The following is an 18,854-nucleotide window of genomic DNA, read 5'->3' as shown; positions in this document are numbered from 1 at the left end:
ACAGGGGCCTGGTCACCGAGCGGCTAAAATGTTCCCTCGCTGTGCTGTATATCTGGCTGACACTCCCTCCTTCCTGCCTATCCTGGCATTAGCTCTGTGCTGTCTGTATCACAGCGACAGGAAGAGAGTTGGAGACGCAGCAGAAGGAGACACACAGCTGCTGCAACAAAGCATACAGATCTTCTTTGCCGCGACAGGCAAGGACCAGAGGATCACAAACCCTGTACATAAATCCCTACCTCCTCATGGGACTACCTCTTAACCCCTTCCCACCGAGGGACTGTCTCTCTCAATCCCTTCACCACCCCGGGTCTAGTCTTAACCCCTTAGGCCTTGTCCCCGCTGCGCGCGCAATGCACACAAAGTACGGCCCTCTATGGGGCCGGCCCCAGTAGCTGCCTGCGCGCGCCTGCACGAAGTGCGATGCGCGACCACCTTTGCTAAAAGACAAGATTTGTGTCATTTGGTGCGGTGGCCGAGCAATGGCTACGTCACGGCGGCGGTTTAGCCAATGAGGTCGAACCAGCCGAGTGACGTCATGGCCGCGCCCCCGCCACGCCCCCATCCCCCCCTCTCCCCTGTCACGATTTTGTCTTTCCCCCTGCTCTTCTCTGGACGCGCATCCATCTCAAAACAACAGACAACAGATCGCGGCTGAAACTGGTGCACGCGCCGTCTGGCGCTCTGACGCACGCGTGCACACAGTGACTGGGGCCGTCGCCTTATGTCTCTGTCACTGTGTGTGTCTGTCTTGTCCCTTCTCAACAAACCCCTTAAACATCCTACCCTCCCACATACACTGATCTCCTCCCCCAAAAAACGCTCTTCTCAACAAATATCTTTAATGTGCCCCCCCCCTCCCCCTCCCCCTCCCGCTCAGCACTTCCCACCCTCTTTCCCGTTAACATCCACCCTCTGCTCAACAATGGCTCCGAGAAACTCATGTCTGGCTCCTGAGTTTTATACCTTTTTGTTCACCTCTGCAAACACATTGCTTTACAACAGATAATAATTATACCAATATCAGAGGAGGTAATATCACAAGAAGCGCCCCCACTCCCAGCTTCACATGATGGATTTTCCTTTTCTCGTTGCCAGGTTTTTCCGTGATTGTAAAGGAGAGTTTAGAGATTAAGTCAGAGAAAGAAGAGGCCGACACTGAGAAACACCTGACCCCGATAAAGAGTGAAACGGCTTCAATTCCTGTTAAAGGCAAGTACCCCAAAATCCTCACGTCTGGAATAAAAATATATATTATATTATAGCATTTGGACTGAAATTGGACAAGCATGTAAAATAATATTAAAGCATGGGTAGAATTGAGACCTAGAGGTTTTGCTGGATAAAAAAAAGCATGTATGACTTGTTTAGGTGAATATTATTATTGTAGTTTAAACATTCCTGGCGTCAAACACCAAGTCTCAACATCTCTTCAGCATGTTCAGGGTGTATAACAAAGTAAAACCACTGCCCCCCTGCTCTATATGAATCCAGACATTATTTTATACGTGTAGTGATATCACAAGAAGAGCCCCCCACTCCCAGCTTCTTCACATGATGGATTTTCCTTTTCTTGTTGGCAGGTTTCCCAGTGATTGTACAGGAGTCTTTCGAGATTAAGCCGGAGAAAGAAGAATCAAACCCCGATGATCGCCTGACCACAATAAAGAGTAAAATAGTTTCATTTACCGACGATGGTGAGTACTGCGAAATCCGTTTGTGTAGCACCAATACTGTTCTAATAAGCATGGTCACCTTTTATGGAGTATTCAGGGTTAATTGCCATCGAATGGTAGGTCACTCGTACTGGTGGGTGAGCATGCAGTTCTTAAACAAGACACATGCCATAAATAGATTTTTGGCCTCGTGTGTCCCCGGAACACACCTGGTGTCCTTTCTCATGGGTGCTTGGGGGGGCGGCCCCGACGGGTGAGTGACGTCATCACGCATTGTGGGCGTGCCGACGTCATCAGCTGTGGCGCGAAAACGGGAGGATAGGGTGTGTATATAAGGAAGTAAAGCTTGAACACTCCTTGATAAAGTGTACTCTACACGAAACGCGTAGGAGGGTGTTTACCTCCTCTCAAGATGGATTCATAAAAAAATAAATAATTTTTATACATGGTTTGGGACCCACTCTTGGCTGTGCGCTAGTTTTTTCCTCTTTGTTCTCCTGGAATACACAGGACCACAAAGTTCATAAACCTTCAGCTACCCCCAGAATCAAGAGGAGACGGGTCTCCTCTCCTCAGGTTAAAGTTTTTGTTCAGTAGTAACCTTTTCATATTGACTTATTGTGTACAATCTTTGGTGTGGTCCTGTTTATTAAATGTACTGGAGCACTGACCGTCTTCAAGGCGTTATAACCCAGTAACATTTATACCACTGTAGAATTCAGTGTAAAGTATTTCTCTATGGGGATATCGCAAGGGGAACCCTCACCCCAGCTTTATATGATGTCATTTCCTGTCTCTTTTCCAGGTTTGCCGGTGGTTGTACAAGAGGCATTACCGATTAAGTCGGAGAAAGCCGAGCCAAGCACCGAGGAACATCTGACCACAGTAAAAAGCGAAATTGTTTCATTTACTGTCGATGGTGAGTACTCTAAAATCCTTTTGTGTAGCACCAAGACTGTCTTGATATAAGTATGGTCACCTTTTAGGGACTATTCCAGGTTTATTGCTATCTAATGGGAAGTCACTAGGCCTGCTAGGTGGACAGGAGATTCTGGAACAAGTCACGTATCTGTCCCCACATGTCCCAGAAATCCACGACCGAGAATGTTCATATGCTTCTGGATTTCAAACGTTACTGTTAGATACTCCAGCAAGTAGAGACTAGTATCCCCTTGTGAGATGGCGTTTAATTACCACGTATAAACCTTTTGATGATGACTGTGTGTGATATCTCCTGTGACCCCTACCATTAACGGTACTGGAGCGTGGACTGTCTTTCAGGTTTTAAACGCAAAATGAATTGTAACCCTGCTTTGGAAACACTGTAAAGCATGTCTAGCGTAATCTCGGTAATCTGGTGAGAAGATGGCACCCCTCAGCAGAGCATTAAATGCACCGCTTATCACAAAAAGATGATATACCTTCTCAGTCATATATTACTAAAATATTTACTGCTGTGACCATTTGGGATATAAATTAATCCAATTAAACTAGACTAATTGGCAGCATTTCTTAATGTCAAGGTTGCAGATATTGTGAAGAAAGGGGTTTCATATGCCAGTGGTCATTGTACCAGGGTATGAAAAAAAATATATATATTATTATTATTATTATTATTATTTTTCATATAATATATATAAATTATTTATTTATGGCGTGAACAGGTTTGTGAACCCCAATGATGATCATTACAGAAATTCCATAGTTTTTCTGTGATAACCTTCTTGAATCAAAACCAGTATTTTCTTAAATATCCGTTAGGGTTTACATTAACCAATTCCATGTCCTTTAGAAACAAAATGATGTATGAATTAGACAAACGATGAGTAATTAATTAAGAGTCAGGGTATGTGAAAAAGTAGGTGAAACCCTGGTTTTGTCAGCTAAATTAAAGGGGATAATTAGAATCGGGTGTTTAAATAATTGGGTATGTCTTCAGGGGTGAGTTTGGGAGGCCCCACCATATATACAAATCAGAAACTTTGTGAGTTTGGTCTTCACCATACAGGTGGGTGTAAACACGTCAAGCCACGATCAAAAGAAATCTCTGAGGACCTCAGAAAAGCAGTTATTGATGCTCATCAGTCTAGAAAGGGTTACAAAACAATTTCTAAGGCTTTGGGACTCCCCCAATCCACTGTCAGACAGATAGTCTACAAATGGAGAAAGTTCAAGACCACAGTCAATCTACCCAGGAGTGGTCGTCCTACCAAAATCTCTCCAAGAACAAACCAGCAAATCATCCAGGAAGTCACAAAGAACCCCAGAGTAACATCCAAGGATCTGCAGGCCACACTCGCCTTGGCTAATGTGAGTGTTCATGACTCAACAATCAGAAAAAGACTGAACAATGGTGGATGGATAGCCAGGAGGAAACCACTGCTCTCTAAAAAGAACATTGCTGCCCGTCTGAAGTTCGCCAAAGAGCACATAGATGATCCACAAGACTTCTGGAACAATGTTCTCTGGACAGACGAGTCAAAGGTAGAACTTTTTGGCCTCAATGAGAAACGTTCTGCTTGGCGAAAACCAAACACTGTGTTCGAACAGAAGAACCTCATCCCAACTGTCAAGCATGGTGATGGGAGTGTGATGGTTTGGGGCTGCTTTGCTGCCTCAGGTCCTGGACGGCTTGCCATCATTGACACAACCATGAATTCTGCATTGTATCAGAAGATTCTAGAGGAGAATGTCGGCCCATCCGTCTGTGAGCTGAAGCTGAACCAAAAGTGGGTTATGCAGCAAGAAAATGATCCTAAACATACAAGCAGATCTACAAAAGAATGGCTGCTGAAGAACAAATTCTGCGTTTTAGAATGGCCTAGTCAAAGTCCGGACCTAAACCCCATTGAAATGTTGTGGCAGGACCTGAAGCGAGCTGTCCATGCAAGGAAGCCATCAAATGTCACTGAGTTGAAGCAGTTCTGTAAGGAGGAATGGGCCAAAATTCCTCAAGACCGATGTGAGAGACTGACCAGCAGTTACAGAAAACGCTTAGTTGAAGTCATTGCGGCTCATGGGGGTGCCACCAGATACTGAATCTAAAGGTTCAGATACTTTTTCACACATGGATATTGTCGCGTACAGCACATGACCTGGATAAGGGTTAATACAGAGGTCTCTAGCTGGTCCACCATCGCAAAGGTCCCTCAAATAAGCAATATCTCCCCTCAATCCATCCCAATATACCACCTGTTCTGAACAGCCCACAAGTGAGCATTTGACTTGCAACCAGAGTTAATACACACGGCTACTCTAGCTTACCTTTCTCCTGCACAAGGTACTTTCAGTGAGTTAATATTTACCTCTTACTTGATTACAATCATCTATCCACTTCCATCACCCAGGAAATATCAAATATTAAATTATTTGCAGTCTTGGGACCCTGTTTATTATATAAAAACTGTGCACTTAACACAATCTGTTGTAGCAAAATGTGTCAGAAAATTTAAATACTCTACAAAGTGTGCAATAGTTAATTCAGATCTCAAAGCATTACTTATTAAACATATATCTTTATCTTACGTTACAGAAAAATATTATTACAAGAACATACAGTTATGATAAATACAGACATACAGGACACCTACAAGCTCATATTGAACCCCCAAAATAACCACAACATATATATAAGCATATAAGTGTCACAGAGGAGTGCTACTGTGCATGGCGATATATATTTAAAACCAGAGACAGAACATGAAACACAGACAGAGCTCAGTGCACATCCAATTGTGACAAGTTTGATTGTGACAAATCTAATACAGAGTGCTTTTCCTGGTAATGTACAGGTTAATAAGAGCTTCAATCAGACTTAGAACTATGCAACTAATTTTGACAGATTTATTATAAATCATTCTTCCTGGTAATGTACAGGTTATTAAGAATTTATATTAGTTTTAGGTACCCTTGAGATGTGGTCTGCCGTGTAGGGACTCAAGGGCTTACAACACTTTGGCCAAAGAGTTAAACTAAAAGACCATTTTATTCAAAAGATATCTATACATATATATTTAGGCACTGTACCGTGTATAAGTTTCATTGGATGTGCACTGAGCTCTGTCTGTGTTTCATGTTCTGTCTCTGGTTTTAAATATGATAAATACAGAACAGTTTCTTAACATTTTGAAAGGATAAAAAAAAAAAAAAAACAGAATTCCCTATACGGTACCGCACCTCATAAGTTCTTCCCAAAGAGGTCACTGGTGCAGAAAGATGAAAATTCATGTGTCTGATCCCAAACACACCTATGTTGAATTCTGATTTTCATATTACCTTGCTTAGACTTTTGTACTATTTCTTCCCCATTAAAACAACATAAGACCCACCCCTGTCGTAAATCGGCTCTCCTGACGTGTGTGTGTGTGTGTGTCTGACTGTCTGTCTTCATAACTTAATTTCCCTGAGATTGACACTATCTTCCCGGTTGCGTCTGAGCGCTCTACATGCACGCCTGCACCTAAAATTTGAAAGCCCAACGTCTATTTCCACAAGAGAAACCGTTATCTGTCTCTTGCACCTCTTAGGCTAGGTCCCCACTGCAGCCGGTGGCGCGCGCCTCACACCAGCCCCATACCTTCTCCCTAGCTGTCCCTAGTGCATCCTAGCTCACTACCCATTGGGATGCGTCAGCCAACGGGCTACAACAGGATTGTGTTCCCGTGCGGCGACGCGTCACATGGTGCACCAATCAGAAAGACTGATGGGTGGAGAGAGACACTGGGAGGGAGAGCGGCACAAGGGGTAGAGAGCGAGAGACTGACAGGAGGGAGAGTGGCACGGAGAGAGGGATGGTGGGGGTGGGAAGCAAAGTGGCACAGGGGAAGAGTTAGAGTGGGATACCACTTAAGTGTTTAATTATTTAAGACTCCATGATAGCCTAACTAATCTACTTCCAAATGAGGTCAAATATCTGTAACTAACTTTTTCACAGCACCTTACAGCCACGGGAGAGAGGGATGGGAACCCCTCCTCCACCTCCCCCCCATCATGGCCACACACCCCCATCCTCCTAAAAAAAGCTCCCTACTGATCGCAGGTGAAGTGCCGTACAAGCGCCACCAGGACACAAGGCGGGCGCGTGCAGTGGGGCCTTAACCTTACCCATGCAGTGCGTGGTATGATTGGGTGTCTCTCATCGCAACGGTGACGGATATTCATTTGTCACTCTTATGCATTGCTGTCAGACCCGTTATTTCTTACATTTTGCTTAAGTCCTCCAACTAAGTGGTGACTTATTTGTCACTTCTCTCTGGGATAGACAAGGGATACTTCAAGACTGTTACCGTTTTCTTTGAGGCTGAGTCCAGAACCTGGCTATCGTCTACAGCCTTCTAAATTACCCCTATTAGTGGGCCATCGGTGATAGCCCCCCCAATTAAACCCCTCTGTAGATCAGCACAGACACAGGAAGGGCCATAAAAATCAATATCTTATTTTTACGACAAACGGTAACCACATTAACCCCTGAAGCACCAGATTGATTTAAATACTTACGATTGCTGCCATTTTTATTACAGATATTGAATGTTGAATCATTTGTGGATAAATAAATGTTGAAAAGTATCATGGTTTGTGTGTAATTTGTTTAGATCATGTTAAGATCTAATAAAATGTTACGTTTGAAATATGTGAAATTCCTAAGGGGTTCGCAAACTTTTTCTCGCGTATGTATGTATTAAATAGCCTGACTATTATGTCAGAATTTGGGTTCCCGAATTATTTCAGTGGCCTAAGGCTCTCTAGATATCTATATCTAAATAATGTGTCTTTGTTTAGCACTACAAACAGCAAACAGTAACAATTAAAATGACAATTATATGAAGAATTCCTCTGGATTGCTGCACAGACACAGTTGTTATTAGATATTGTCCTGTAACTAGATGCATAGATGGTAACCGCCGCTACAGAAGCTATATCCAAAGGACATGGAATCGGGTGAATCAACAAGTCCTCTTATAATCACATTTTTATCAAAAAGGGGTAAAGTAGCCAAAGAGAACCAGTTTCACAAAGAGACACCTTAATAAGGTAAAAGCAAAATGGATCAAAAGGCTGTACACGCTGGACCACAGATATAGCAGTGGTTCCACAGAGAAGAATGGAACTCTCTTCATCGTCCCAATGCAGTCACCCACTCGCCTCGGTGTATGGTCATATATAGACAAAATGTACTTTACTCATTATTTCTATCTGACTTTGGAAAACAAAGCAAAAATGAACGATTAATGTGATGCCTTTTATTCTACCAACAACCGTTTAGTGTACAAACAAGCTTTCCGACTTTACTGGAGAAGAGTCCTGTGAAAGTGTTTGAGCATGGGAGACAGATCTGTGGATATCCAATACACCACAGGACATACGTCCGGATAAGGTTGCTACAAATGTCCCCTGGAGAAAACCGTAGATGAATCCATGAATATATCCCTTCAGAGAGGGAGTAGAACACTAGAACAGACTAATGTATAAAGAAACTGCTTGAACACGTAGTGTAGCCAAATAATGTCAGATATAAGTGCAATCATCACAGTCACTAAGTTGAGCCGTACACAGACCAGTATGACGGGGTATAGAACAGGTGTGTCTGGTTAGGATTAAATTAGTCTCTTACCGCATAACAATCCTTTAGCGTTCCCCTTCTCGTCATGTCCTGCGCTCTCCGGTCACTTAGGATGCCACACCGACAGCTGGTGTATGTGAGGGCTCTTCGGTCATGCGGATCGTGAGTCGGGAGAGCTGATCAGCTGTAGTACCGCCTCTCTGTGTCCAAGATCCACCGCAACTCCCCTGCACTCTCACTGCTCCGCCCCGTCCTGCATCTCAATGAATGTGACTGCTGCACTGGCTACTGTGTAAAACAAGGCAGCTGGTAGTCAGGTGAGGTATATTCACGAAGGACTCCTCCGGACTCCGTATCCGTCCCAGATAAGGCATGCATCCGTCCGCGTAGATAATGATAGTTAAAACAGCAAAACGTCGGAGCACTGCAACAAAACAGACTGGACTGGCATCGGGTAAAATGAAAATGATTTAATGGGCATAAAGCCAAAAGAACGCAAGCAGGAAAATCCTCTGACGCGTTTCGTGCTTCTACAGCACTTTATCAAAGAGTGCATCTGTGGATATGTCACATTCATTAATTTAGCTCTTTATTCATAGAGGTTGAGTGTATTGCACCCATCAATATATAATCTTCAATAAACACTTAAAAAACAACTAATAATCAAAACATTGTTGGCCTCAACGTCTGGAGGCAGACACATACTTTGGTTTGGCTGAGATGAATTGCTAATCCCACTTGGTCCCTGCTTCTTCTGGAGCAATGCAGACCTGTTCTTTTCCTCCCCGCTGACATGTAAATCATCACATGAAGGGCCGGAGGGGGAGATTAGCTGTGAATACCATTACGAATACCGGATGGGAGGGGGAGATTAGCTGTGAATACCATTACGGATACCGGATGGGAGGGGGAGATTAGCTGTGAATACCATTACGGATACCGGATGGGAGAGGGAGATTAGCTGTGAATACCATTACAGATATCGGATGGGAGGGGGACATTAGCTGTGAATACCATTACGGATACCGGATGGGAGGGGGAGATTAGCTGTGAATAGCATTATGGATACCGGATGGGAGGGGGAGATTAGCTGTGAATACCATTACGGATACCGGATAGGAGGGGGAGATTAGCTGTGAATACCATTACGGATACCGGATGGGAGGGGGAGATTAGCTGTGAATACCATTACATGGGAGGGGGAGATTAGCTGTGAATACCATTACAGATACCGGATGGGAGGGGGAGATTAGCTGTGAATAGCATTACGGATACCGGATGGGAGGGGGAGATTAGCTGTGAATACCATTACGGATACCGGATGGGAGGGGGAGATTAGCTGTGAATACCATTACAGATACCGGATGGGAGGGGGGAGATTAGCTGTGAATACCATTACAGATACCGGATGGGAGGGGGAGATTAGCTGTGAATACCATTACAGATACCGGATGGGAGGGGGGAGATTAGCTGTGAATACCATTACAGATACCGGATGGGAGGGGGAGATTAGCTGTGAATACCATTACAGATACCGGATGGGAGGGGGAGATTAGCTGTGAATACCATTACAGATACCAGATGGGAGGGGGAGATTAGCTGTGGATACCATTACGGATACCGGATGGGAGGGGGAGATTAGCTGTGAATAGCATTACAGATACCGGATGGGAGGGGGAGATTAGCTGTGAATACCATTACGGATACAGGATGGGAGGGGGAGATTAGCTGTGGATACCATTACGGATACCGGATGGGAGGGTGAGATTAGCTGTGAATACCATTACGGATACCGGATGGGAGGGGAGATTAGCTGTGGGTACCATTACGGATACTGGATGGGAGAGGGAGATTAGCTGTGAATACCATTACGGATACCAGATGGGAGGGGGAGATTAGCTGTGAATACCATTACAGATACCGGATGGGAGGGGGAGATTAGCTGTGAATACCATTACGGATACCAGATGGGAGGGTGAGATTAGCTGTGAATACCATTACGGATACCGGATGGGAGGGGGAGATTAGCTGTGGGTACCATTACGGATACTGGATGGGAGAGGGAGATTAGCTGTGAATACCATTACGGATACCGGATGGGAGGGGGAGATTAGCTGTGAATAGCATTACATGGGAGGGGGAGATAAAATGTGAATACCATTACGGATACCAGATGGGCGGGGGAGATTAGCTGTGAATACCATTACGGATACCGGATGGGAGGGGGAGATTAGCTGTGAATACCATTACGGATACCGTATGGGAGGGGGAGATTTGCTGTGAATACCATTACGAATACCGTATGGGAGGGAGAGATTAGCTGTGAATAGCATTACAGATACCGGATGGGAGGTGGCGATTAGCTGTGAATACAATTACGGATACCGGATGGGAGGGGGAGATTAGCTGTGAATACCATTACAGATACCGGATGGGAGGGGGAGATTAGCTGTGAATACCATTACGGATACCGGATGGGAGGGGGAGATTAGCTGTGAATAGCATTACAGATACCGGATGGGAGGGGGAGATTAGCTGTGAATACCATTACGGATACCGTATGGGAGGGGGAGATTAACTGTGAATACCATTACAAATACCGGATGGGGAGATTAGCTGAGAATAGCATTACATGGGAGGGGGAGATTAGCTGTGAATACCATTACAGATACCAGATGGGAGGGGGAAATTAGCTGTGGATACCATTACAGATACCGGATGGGAGGGGGAGATTAGCTGTGAATACCATTACGGATACCGGATGGGAGGGGGAGATTAGCTGTGAATACCATTACGGATACCGGATGGGAGGGGGAGATTAGCTGTGAATAGCATTACATGGGAGGGGGAGATTAGCTGTGAATACCATTACAGACACCGGATGGGAGGGGGAGATTAGCTGTGAATACCATTACATGGGAGGGGGAGATTAGCTGTGAATACCATTACAGATACCAGATGGGAGGGGGAGATTAGCTGTGAATACCATTACAGATACCGGATGGGAGGGGGAGATTAGCTGTGAATACCATTACGGATACCGGATGGGAGGGGGAGATTAGCTGTGAATACCATTACAGATACCGGATGGGAGGGGGAGATTAGCTGTGAATACCATTACGGATACCGGATGGGAGGGGGAGATTTGCTGTGAATAGCATTACAGATACCGGATGGGATTGGGAGATTAGCTGTGAATAGCATTACGGATACCGGATGGGAGGGGGACATTAGCTGTTAATAGCATTACATGGGAGGGGGAGATTAGCTGTGAATACCATTACGGATACCGGATGGGTGGGGGAGATTAGCAGTGAATAGAATTACATGGGAGGGGGAGATTAGCTGTGAATAGCATTACAGATACCGGATGGGAGGGGGAGATTAGCTGTGAATACCATTACATGGGAGGGGGAGATTAGCTGTGAATACCATTACAGATACCAGATGGGAGGGGGAGATTAGCTGTGAATACCATTACATGGGAGGGGGAGATTAGCTGTGAATACCATTACAGATACCGGATGGGAGGGGGAGATTAGCTGTGAATAGCATTACAGATACCGGATGGGAGGGGGAGATTAGCTGTGAATACCATTACAGATACCGGATGGGAGGGGGAGATTAGCTGTGAATACCATTACATGGGAGGGGGAGATTAGCTGTGAATACCATTACAGATACCAGATGGGAGGGGGAGATTAGCTGTGAATAGCATTACAGATACCAGATGGGAGGGGGAGATTAGCTGTGAATAGCATTACGGATACCGGATGGGAGGGGGAGATTAGCTGTGAATACCATTACGGATACTGGATGGGATGGGGAGATTAGCTGTGAATAGCATTACAGATACCGGATGGGAGGGGGAGATTAGCTGTGAATAGCATTACAGATACCGGATGGGAGGGGGAGATTAGCTGTGAATAGCATTACGGATACCGGATGGGAGGGGGAGATTAGCTTTGAATACCATTACGGATACCGGATGGGAGGGGGAGATTAGCTGTGAATACCATTACGGATACCGTATGGGAGGGGGAGATTTGCTGTGAATACCATTACGGATACCGGATGGGAGGGGGAGATTAGCTGTGAATAGCATTACAGATACCGGATGGGAGGGGGAGATTAGCTGTGAATACCATTACGGATACCGGATGGGAGGGGGAGATTAGCTGTGAATACCATTACAGATACCGGATGGAAGGGGGAGATTAGCTGTGAATACCATTACGGATACCGGATGGGAGGGGGAGATTAGCTGTGAATAGCATTACAGATACCGGATGGGAGGGGGAGATTAGCTGTGAATACCATTACGGATACCGTATGGGAGGGGGAGATTAGCTGTGAATACCATTACAGATACCGGATGGGAGGGGGAGATTAGCTAAGAATAGCATTACATGGGAGGGGGAGATTAGCTGTGAATACCATTACAGATACCAGATGGGAGGGGGAGATTAGCTGTGGATACCATTACGGATACCGGATGGGAGGGGGAGATTAGCTGTGAATACCATTACGGATACCGTATGGGAGGGGGAGATTAGCTGTGAATACCATTACGGATACCGGATGGGAGGGGGAGATTAGCTGTTAATAGCATTACATGGGAGGGGGAGATTAGCTGTGAATACCATTACAGATACCGGATGGGAGGGGGAGATTAGCTGTGAATACCATTACATGGGAGGGGGAGATTAGCTGTGAATACCATTACAGATACCAGATGGGAGGGGGAGATTAGCTGTGAATACCATTACAGATACCGGATGGGAGGGGGAGATTAGCTGTGAATACCATTACGGATACCGGATGGGAGGGGGAGATTAGCTGTGAATAGCATTACAGATACCGGATGGGAGGGGGAGATTAGCTGTGAATACCATTACGGATACCGGATGGGATGGGGAGATTAGCTGTGAATACCATTACAGATACCGGATGGGAGGGGGAGATTAGCTGTGAATAGCATTACAGATACCGGATGGGAGGGGGAGATTAGCTGTGAATAGCATTACGGATACCGGATGGGAGGAGGAGATTAGCTGTGAATACCATTACGGATACCAAATGGGAGGGGGAGATTAGCTGTGAATACCATTACGGATACCGGATGGGAGGGGGAGATTAGCTGTGAATACCATTACAGATACCGGATGGGAGGGGGAGATTAGCTGTGAATACCATTACGGATACCGGATGGGAGGGGGAGATTAGCTGTGAATAGCATTACAGATACCGGATGGGAGGGGGAGATTAGCTGTGAATACCATTACGGATACCGGATGGGAGGGGGAGATTAGCTGTGAATACCATTACGGATACCGGATGGGAGGGGGAGATTAGCTGTGAATACCATTACGGATACCGGATGGGAGGGGGAGATTAACTGTGAATACCATTACGGATACCGGATGGGAGGGGGAGATTAGCTGTGAATACCATTACGGACACCGGATGGGAGTGGGAGATTAGCTGTGAATACCATTACGGATACCGGATGGGAGGGGGAGATTAGCTGTGAATACCATTACGGATACCGGATGGGAGGGGGAGATTAGCTGTGAATAGCATTACGGATACCGGATGGCTGCTTCCTGACGCCTGGAAAAAAAAATGTAAATTCCCATGGTGCTTTCAGATTGTGTTTTGTATATTATTTATTTCTCTAGTGTAGAAGTAGATATTGAACCCCTAAAGTTTAATGTTACTATGTTTACTGACTGATCTGAAATGCTTACAGTTGGTTATTCCATTCCTTTAAAATAAGATTTAACTCCTAAAAAATATTCTTAGAATTGGTTCTTCTACTGCGAGGAACTGTTACTTTTAAACAACCAAACAAGAAAGCTGGGGTAAGCAGTAATTTACTAGGTTCACAAGCCTTTCCTAACCATGGACAGCTTCAATGTTAATCATTTGGCGGGCCACCATCCAAATAGTAATAAATGCAAAGTATAGAAGTATCATAAACAGTGTGTTGTCTGAGCTGCCATAAACTGCTTAGGAAACCACCAAAGTCATTGGAGTGCACTTGGGATACAGGGACCACAATTTGGGAAACACGGTTATAGGGTAAATAGAGCATTACACATGTTTTGTTTTACTTGGGTTGTGTTAAAGTAAATTTTGGCAAATATTTAAAAAAAAATTGCTTTTGCTAATTTGATTGACAGATTTAAAACATTTGACTTCCATCTTTTTTTTGTTTTGTCTACTATCAGAGAACTGCTTGAATGAGATGCAAAACTGGAGCTCTGGTATGTCAAGAAATTGTTTGACTCCCCACAACTCAGAAGTGACAAAAAGTAGCGATTCCTGCAATACGTTGGACAGGTCCAAGAAACCAGTGCAACATACAGGCCGTGCACAACACACAGGACAGGTGGACTCTGAGTGTAGGTCAAGCACAAGATCTAAGCGAGAGTCTAAAAGAATTCGTAATGCTCATCTTTTTATCTGTTGTGACTGTGGGAAAAGCTTTCCACATCACAAGGCCCTGCTCACACACATGCATATCCATGGCGGGGAGAACCCGTTTGCCTGTTCCGAGTGTGAGAGAAAATTCAGCAATGTTTCCAACCTCCGCAAACACCAACAAATTCACACTGGGGAGAAACACTTCACCTGTAAGGACTGTGGGAAAAGCTTTTATCAGAAGGGGAACCTCATTTCACATCAGAGGATTCACACAGGCGAGAAACCTTTTGATTGTATGGAGTGTGGGAAAGAATTCAGTCAGAAGAGGGACCTCGTGGCCCACCAGAGCATTCATACCGGGGAGAAACCTTTTTCGTGTTCAGAGTGTGGGAAACAATTCAGTCAAAAGGGAAGCCTCTTAATACACCAGCAGATTCACACAGGGGAGAAACGATTTACATGTGCAGAGTGTGGGAAAAACTTTTCTCAGAAGATCAGCCTCCTCACACACCAGAGGATTCATACAGGGGAGAAACCTTTTGCTTGTGCAGGATGTGGGAAAAAATTCAGTAGTAAGGGACAACTCCTCCGACACCAGCGGGTTCACACAGGAGAGAAACCTTTCACATGTACACATTGTGGAAATAGCTTTTCGGATAAGACCAGTCTCATCAGACACCAGCGGATTCACACAGGAGAAAAACCGTTTACATGTGCCGAGTGTGGGAAAAGCTTTTCTCAGAAGATCACCCTCCTCACACACCAGAGTATTCACACAGGGGAGAAACCTTTTGGATGTTCAGAGTGTGGGAAGCAATTCATTACAAAGGGGAACCTCATCACGCATCAGCGGATTCACACAGGCGAGAAACCTTTCACATGTACAGCATGTGGGAAAAGCTTTCCACAGAAGATCAGCCTCCTCACACACCAGAATGTTCACAGAGGGGATAAACCTTTTGCTTGTTCTGAATGTGGGAAACAATACAGTAAAATGGAACAGCTCCTTAGACATCAGCAGATTCACACAGGGGACAACAAATTTGTTTGTTCAGAATGTGGGAAACAATTTGGTAATAAGGCACATCTCCTCAGGCATCAGCAGATTCACACAGGGGAGAAGCCTTTCTCATGTACAGAGTGTGGGAAAAACTTTACTCAGAAAGTGAACCTTCTCACACACCAGAGTGTTCACAAAGTAAAGAAAGTTGTTGTGTGTACAGAGTAGACAATAAGAACTTGTACAGTAGCTGTATATAGTCGGTCCCTTTATCATGTGACAACATTATCGGTAATGGAGCCCCTTTTACTGGGCCAACAAGGGTTTACAGTATATAAACATTTAACCTCTCTGTCATACTTAAAGAACCATTTCAGATATGATACGACAAACAGTGTTCTGGTACCTCTTTTTTGTGTAAAGGGTGTGGGAAATGCTTCAGAAGTGGTGTGGAGCCTCCTTACACAACAGCATGTTCACAACGGGGAGAAGCCATTTGTGTGTTCACAGTAGGAGAAATACTTCATACAAAAAGAGAACCTCCTCATACATCAGTGTGGACACACAGGAGAGAAACCTTTTCATATACTGTAGTAGGAGAGATTACACTTACTAGCGTGTACACACAAGGGAGAAGCTGTATTTTGTGCAGACTATGGGAGCAATTTTAGCCACACGAGGAGCTTCTTCATACATCAGAGGACTCAAAGGATACAATCCATTTCATGGACAAATTATATGGAAAACTTCTAAAATACCACTTGCTTTTTTTGTTCCTTTAAATGAAAGCTGATATGTGACTGAAGATATTACTGTCAGTACTAGGCCTCTAGCGACAAAGCTGAAAATGTTTGACACTTTAGAACAATTACTTTATTTTCAATACAAAAAAAAAAAAAGTTTGTTCTAAACTAACCAGCTGTGCTATGTGTGTTCCTCAGCAGATGGTACGAATGTTCACTGCTTTCCCTAGGACTATGGAGTGTTGAAGCTTCAAGGAGGGTCGGGGTGAAGATCCGCTTGTAAGATAGCCGTTTAATGTGAGCGTTCTGTGGCAGGCAAAAAGATTTCACCACCAAAGGATGACCTTTGATTGAATAACCACTCGAATACAGTATTTATATACTCCATTGTTCATGATGCCTTCCAAAAGAGAAAAAAACTAAAACTCTCCATTTTGTTTGTTGACACTTGACAGAGAGATATTTCTCACGGCCTGTAGAGCGCGGCTTCTGTTTAATCAGAAGATCCAGTTGAATAAAAAAACAAGTACATCTTAAAATATCTTCAATTTCTACTAAAAGGGATTTATTCAATCTGTTAAATCAGTTTAAGCATACCAGCAAATCGGAGATTTCATAAATATAAAAACAGCTTGCTCATCTCTGCAGAACAGTTAAAGATAGAGATACATGATCAGGTGTGCAGGATGTGTTCATTGCCAGATTACAAGACCAAGAGAAACACATTCAAACTCTTCAATAACAAATAGAGGACGAAGGAGAGGTCAATGAAAATACTCTCCCTCTCATCCTCTCTCCCCTGTTATGGATGGAGCTCATTGTACCATCATAAAACAGAAATATGAAGCGCAAATACCCCTTATGTAAAACAATTAATAAACCTAGTAAATAATATAGTCCTTTGAAATAGTGCCACTCCTCCAGAATGAGACTCTTTCCACGTCTAAGAAGGTATGGAGAAAGCGAGATCTGGAGCGCAAATATTCTCCAAAGGTATATGGAATACAAACAGAAAAATATGAAGTGTAACACTGTTTAGATCACTTCTAGTATCATAGAACAGGCGATGGGTTTCTCACTCGTCTTATGTGAGGAAATTAGGCAGTGTGGTTGTTACAGTAAACAACTTATAGAGGAGTCTTGGCACCCACAGCACACATCCAGAGTAATGGGGAGGGGGAGAAGGGGTTCCCAAACATAAAAATAAAAAAGGTAATACATTCACAAACAGAAAAGCATATTAGGTGTTGAGACCACCCAGGGTCAGATGCAGAGCTTGCACTGTGCTTACACAAATACACCAGCCATCGCGGACATCATCAATCTGCGATGCGAGCAGGGACCTCAGCCGGTATTCTCCACAACACAGGGATAGTCCAAAAGCTAGTCACGCCCCATGCGGTTCACTCTACGAGCTTCCTCAGGGGGATAATACTGTATATATATCTGTCTGTTGAGGGTGCCAAGACTCATCTATAAATTGGTTACTTTAACAACCACACTGTGATTTTCTCACATAACACGTGAGTGAGATACCCATCACCTGTTCTAGGGCACCAGAAACAGTGATCTAAACAGTGAAATACCCTTGGAGAACATTGTGTGATCACACCTCAGCTTATCAATATTCTGAACAGTAAATTTAATCCATTTCTGTCAGCTAGTTGGCAAAACACTGAATCCTTGGATCACAGGTTCAAATGGAGGAACACCAAGAACAGACACTGTTCTGGGACTCAGGCTGCATCTATTAACCCTACATTGTCTGCAATCATGAATGACTTCTGACCATCTTTTATTTCTGACAATTACCACGGATGGTGGAATACTTTGTCTCTCAGTCTCTCTGATCCTCAGATAAAGAGTCTCTCCAACTTGATCTTATCTTAATCTATTTTCTTTTAGGTTGAGTTAATTTTATCTCTGAATAATTTTTCCTGTGATTCCTAGTATTATGTTCTAAGGATGTTCTTTAAATCCCTTCCTTCATACTGACATTTTTGTAATGGTTTACCCATAAACGTGCCTTAGTACTCCGTTTTAAGGAGGAATCCACCCTAGCCATCCCTCATTTTTACAGGATTGAATCCAGTGGTTACTCCAGAGCTGATGTTCTGCTCCGGAGACCTCCCCAGTTCCCGAGATAATGGCAAAGTTAGCGATATTACTTACTGTTTTGTTTTTTTTAAAGGGAATTTAATTGGCAGTTCAATATGAGACCACAACCAACGATGTTGCATCTTCCTATTGCCCTGACATTTGGCAGCCATTTTGTTCCCGCCAGAAGGAAATTTAAATCTGGTAAGTATCTCGTGAACCGGTTGGTCCTGGAGCGGAAAATAGCCGCGCTTGACCAGTTTATATCCTGTACAAAATGGAGGGGGTAAAAAAAAACAGAAAGGGGGACTTCTCCATGAACATTATTTAGAAGAAAAAAAATAACTGCA

At 44.1% G+C, this 18,854-nt stretch overlaps 1 protein-coding gene across 3 annotated transcripts in view; it reads left to right on the top strand.

The window, feature by feature from the left end:
- The window catches only part of LOC142488342 (uncharacterized), a 75,263-nt gene extending 58,656 nt beyond the window's left edge, over positions 1–16,607 (top strand). For 2 of the 3 annotated variants that reach the window (XM_075588735.1, XM_075588734.1), the window contains exons 3-6: positions 1,099–1,212; positions 1,584–1,697; positions 2,482–2,595; positions 14,469–16,607. In XM_075588735.1, coding sequence (XP_075444850.1) covers positions 1,099–1,212; positions 1,584–1,697; positions 2,482–2,595; positions 14,469–15,892 — 1,766 coding nt within the window. In that variant the 3' untranslated portion in view covers positions 15,893–16,607. Of the gene's footprint in view, positions 1–1,098; positions 1,213–1,583; positions 1,698–2,481; positions 2,596–3,684; positions 7,262–14,468 lie in introns of those variants that run through there. The other variant, XM_075588736.1, reaches the window with a different exon arrangement.
- The last annotated feature ends 2,247 nt before the right edge of the window (positions 16,608–18,854 follow it).

Source organism: Ascaphus truei, chromosome 2, assembly GCF_040206685.1.
Source record: "Ascaphus truei isolate aAscTru1 chromosome 2, aAscTru1.hap1, whole genome shotgun sequence".
Taxonomy (NCBI): domain Eukaryota; kingdom Metazoa; phylum Chordata; class Amphibia; order Anura; family Ascaphidae; genus Ascaphus; species Ascaphus truei.
Note: the sequence above shows the minus strand (reverse complement) of the source record. Positions and strands in the feature narration are given on the sequence as shown.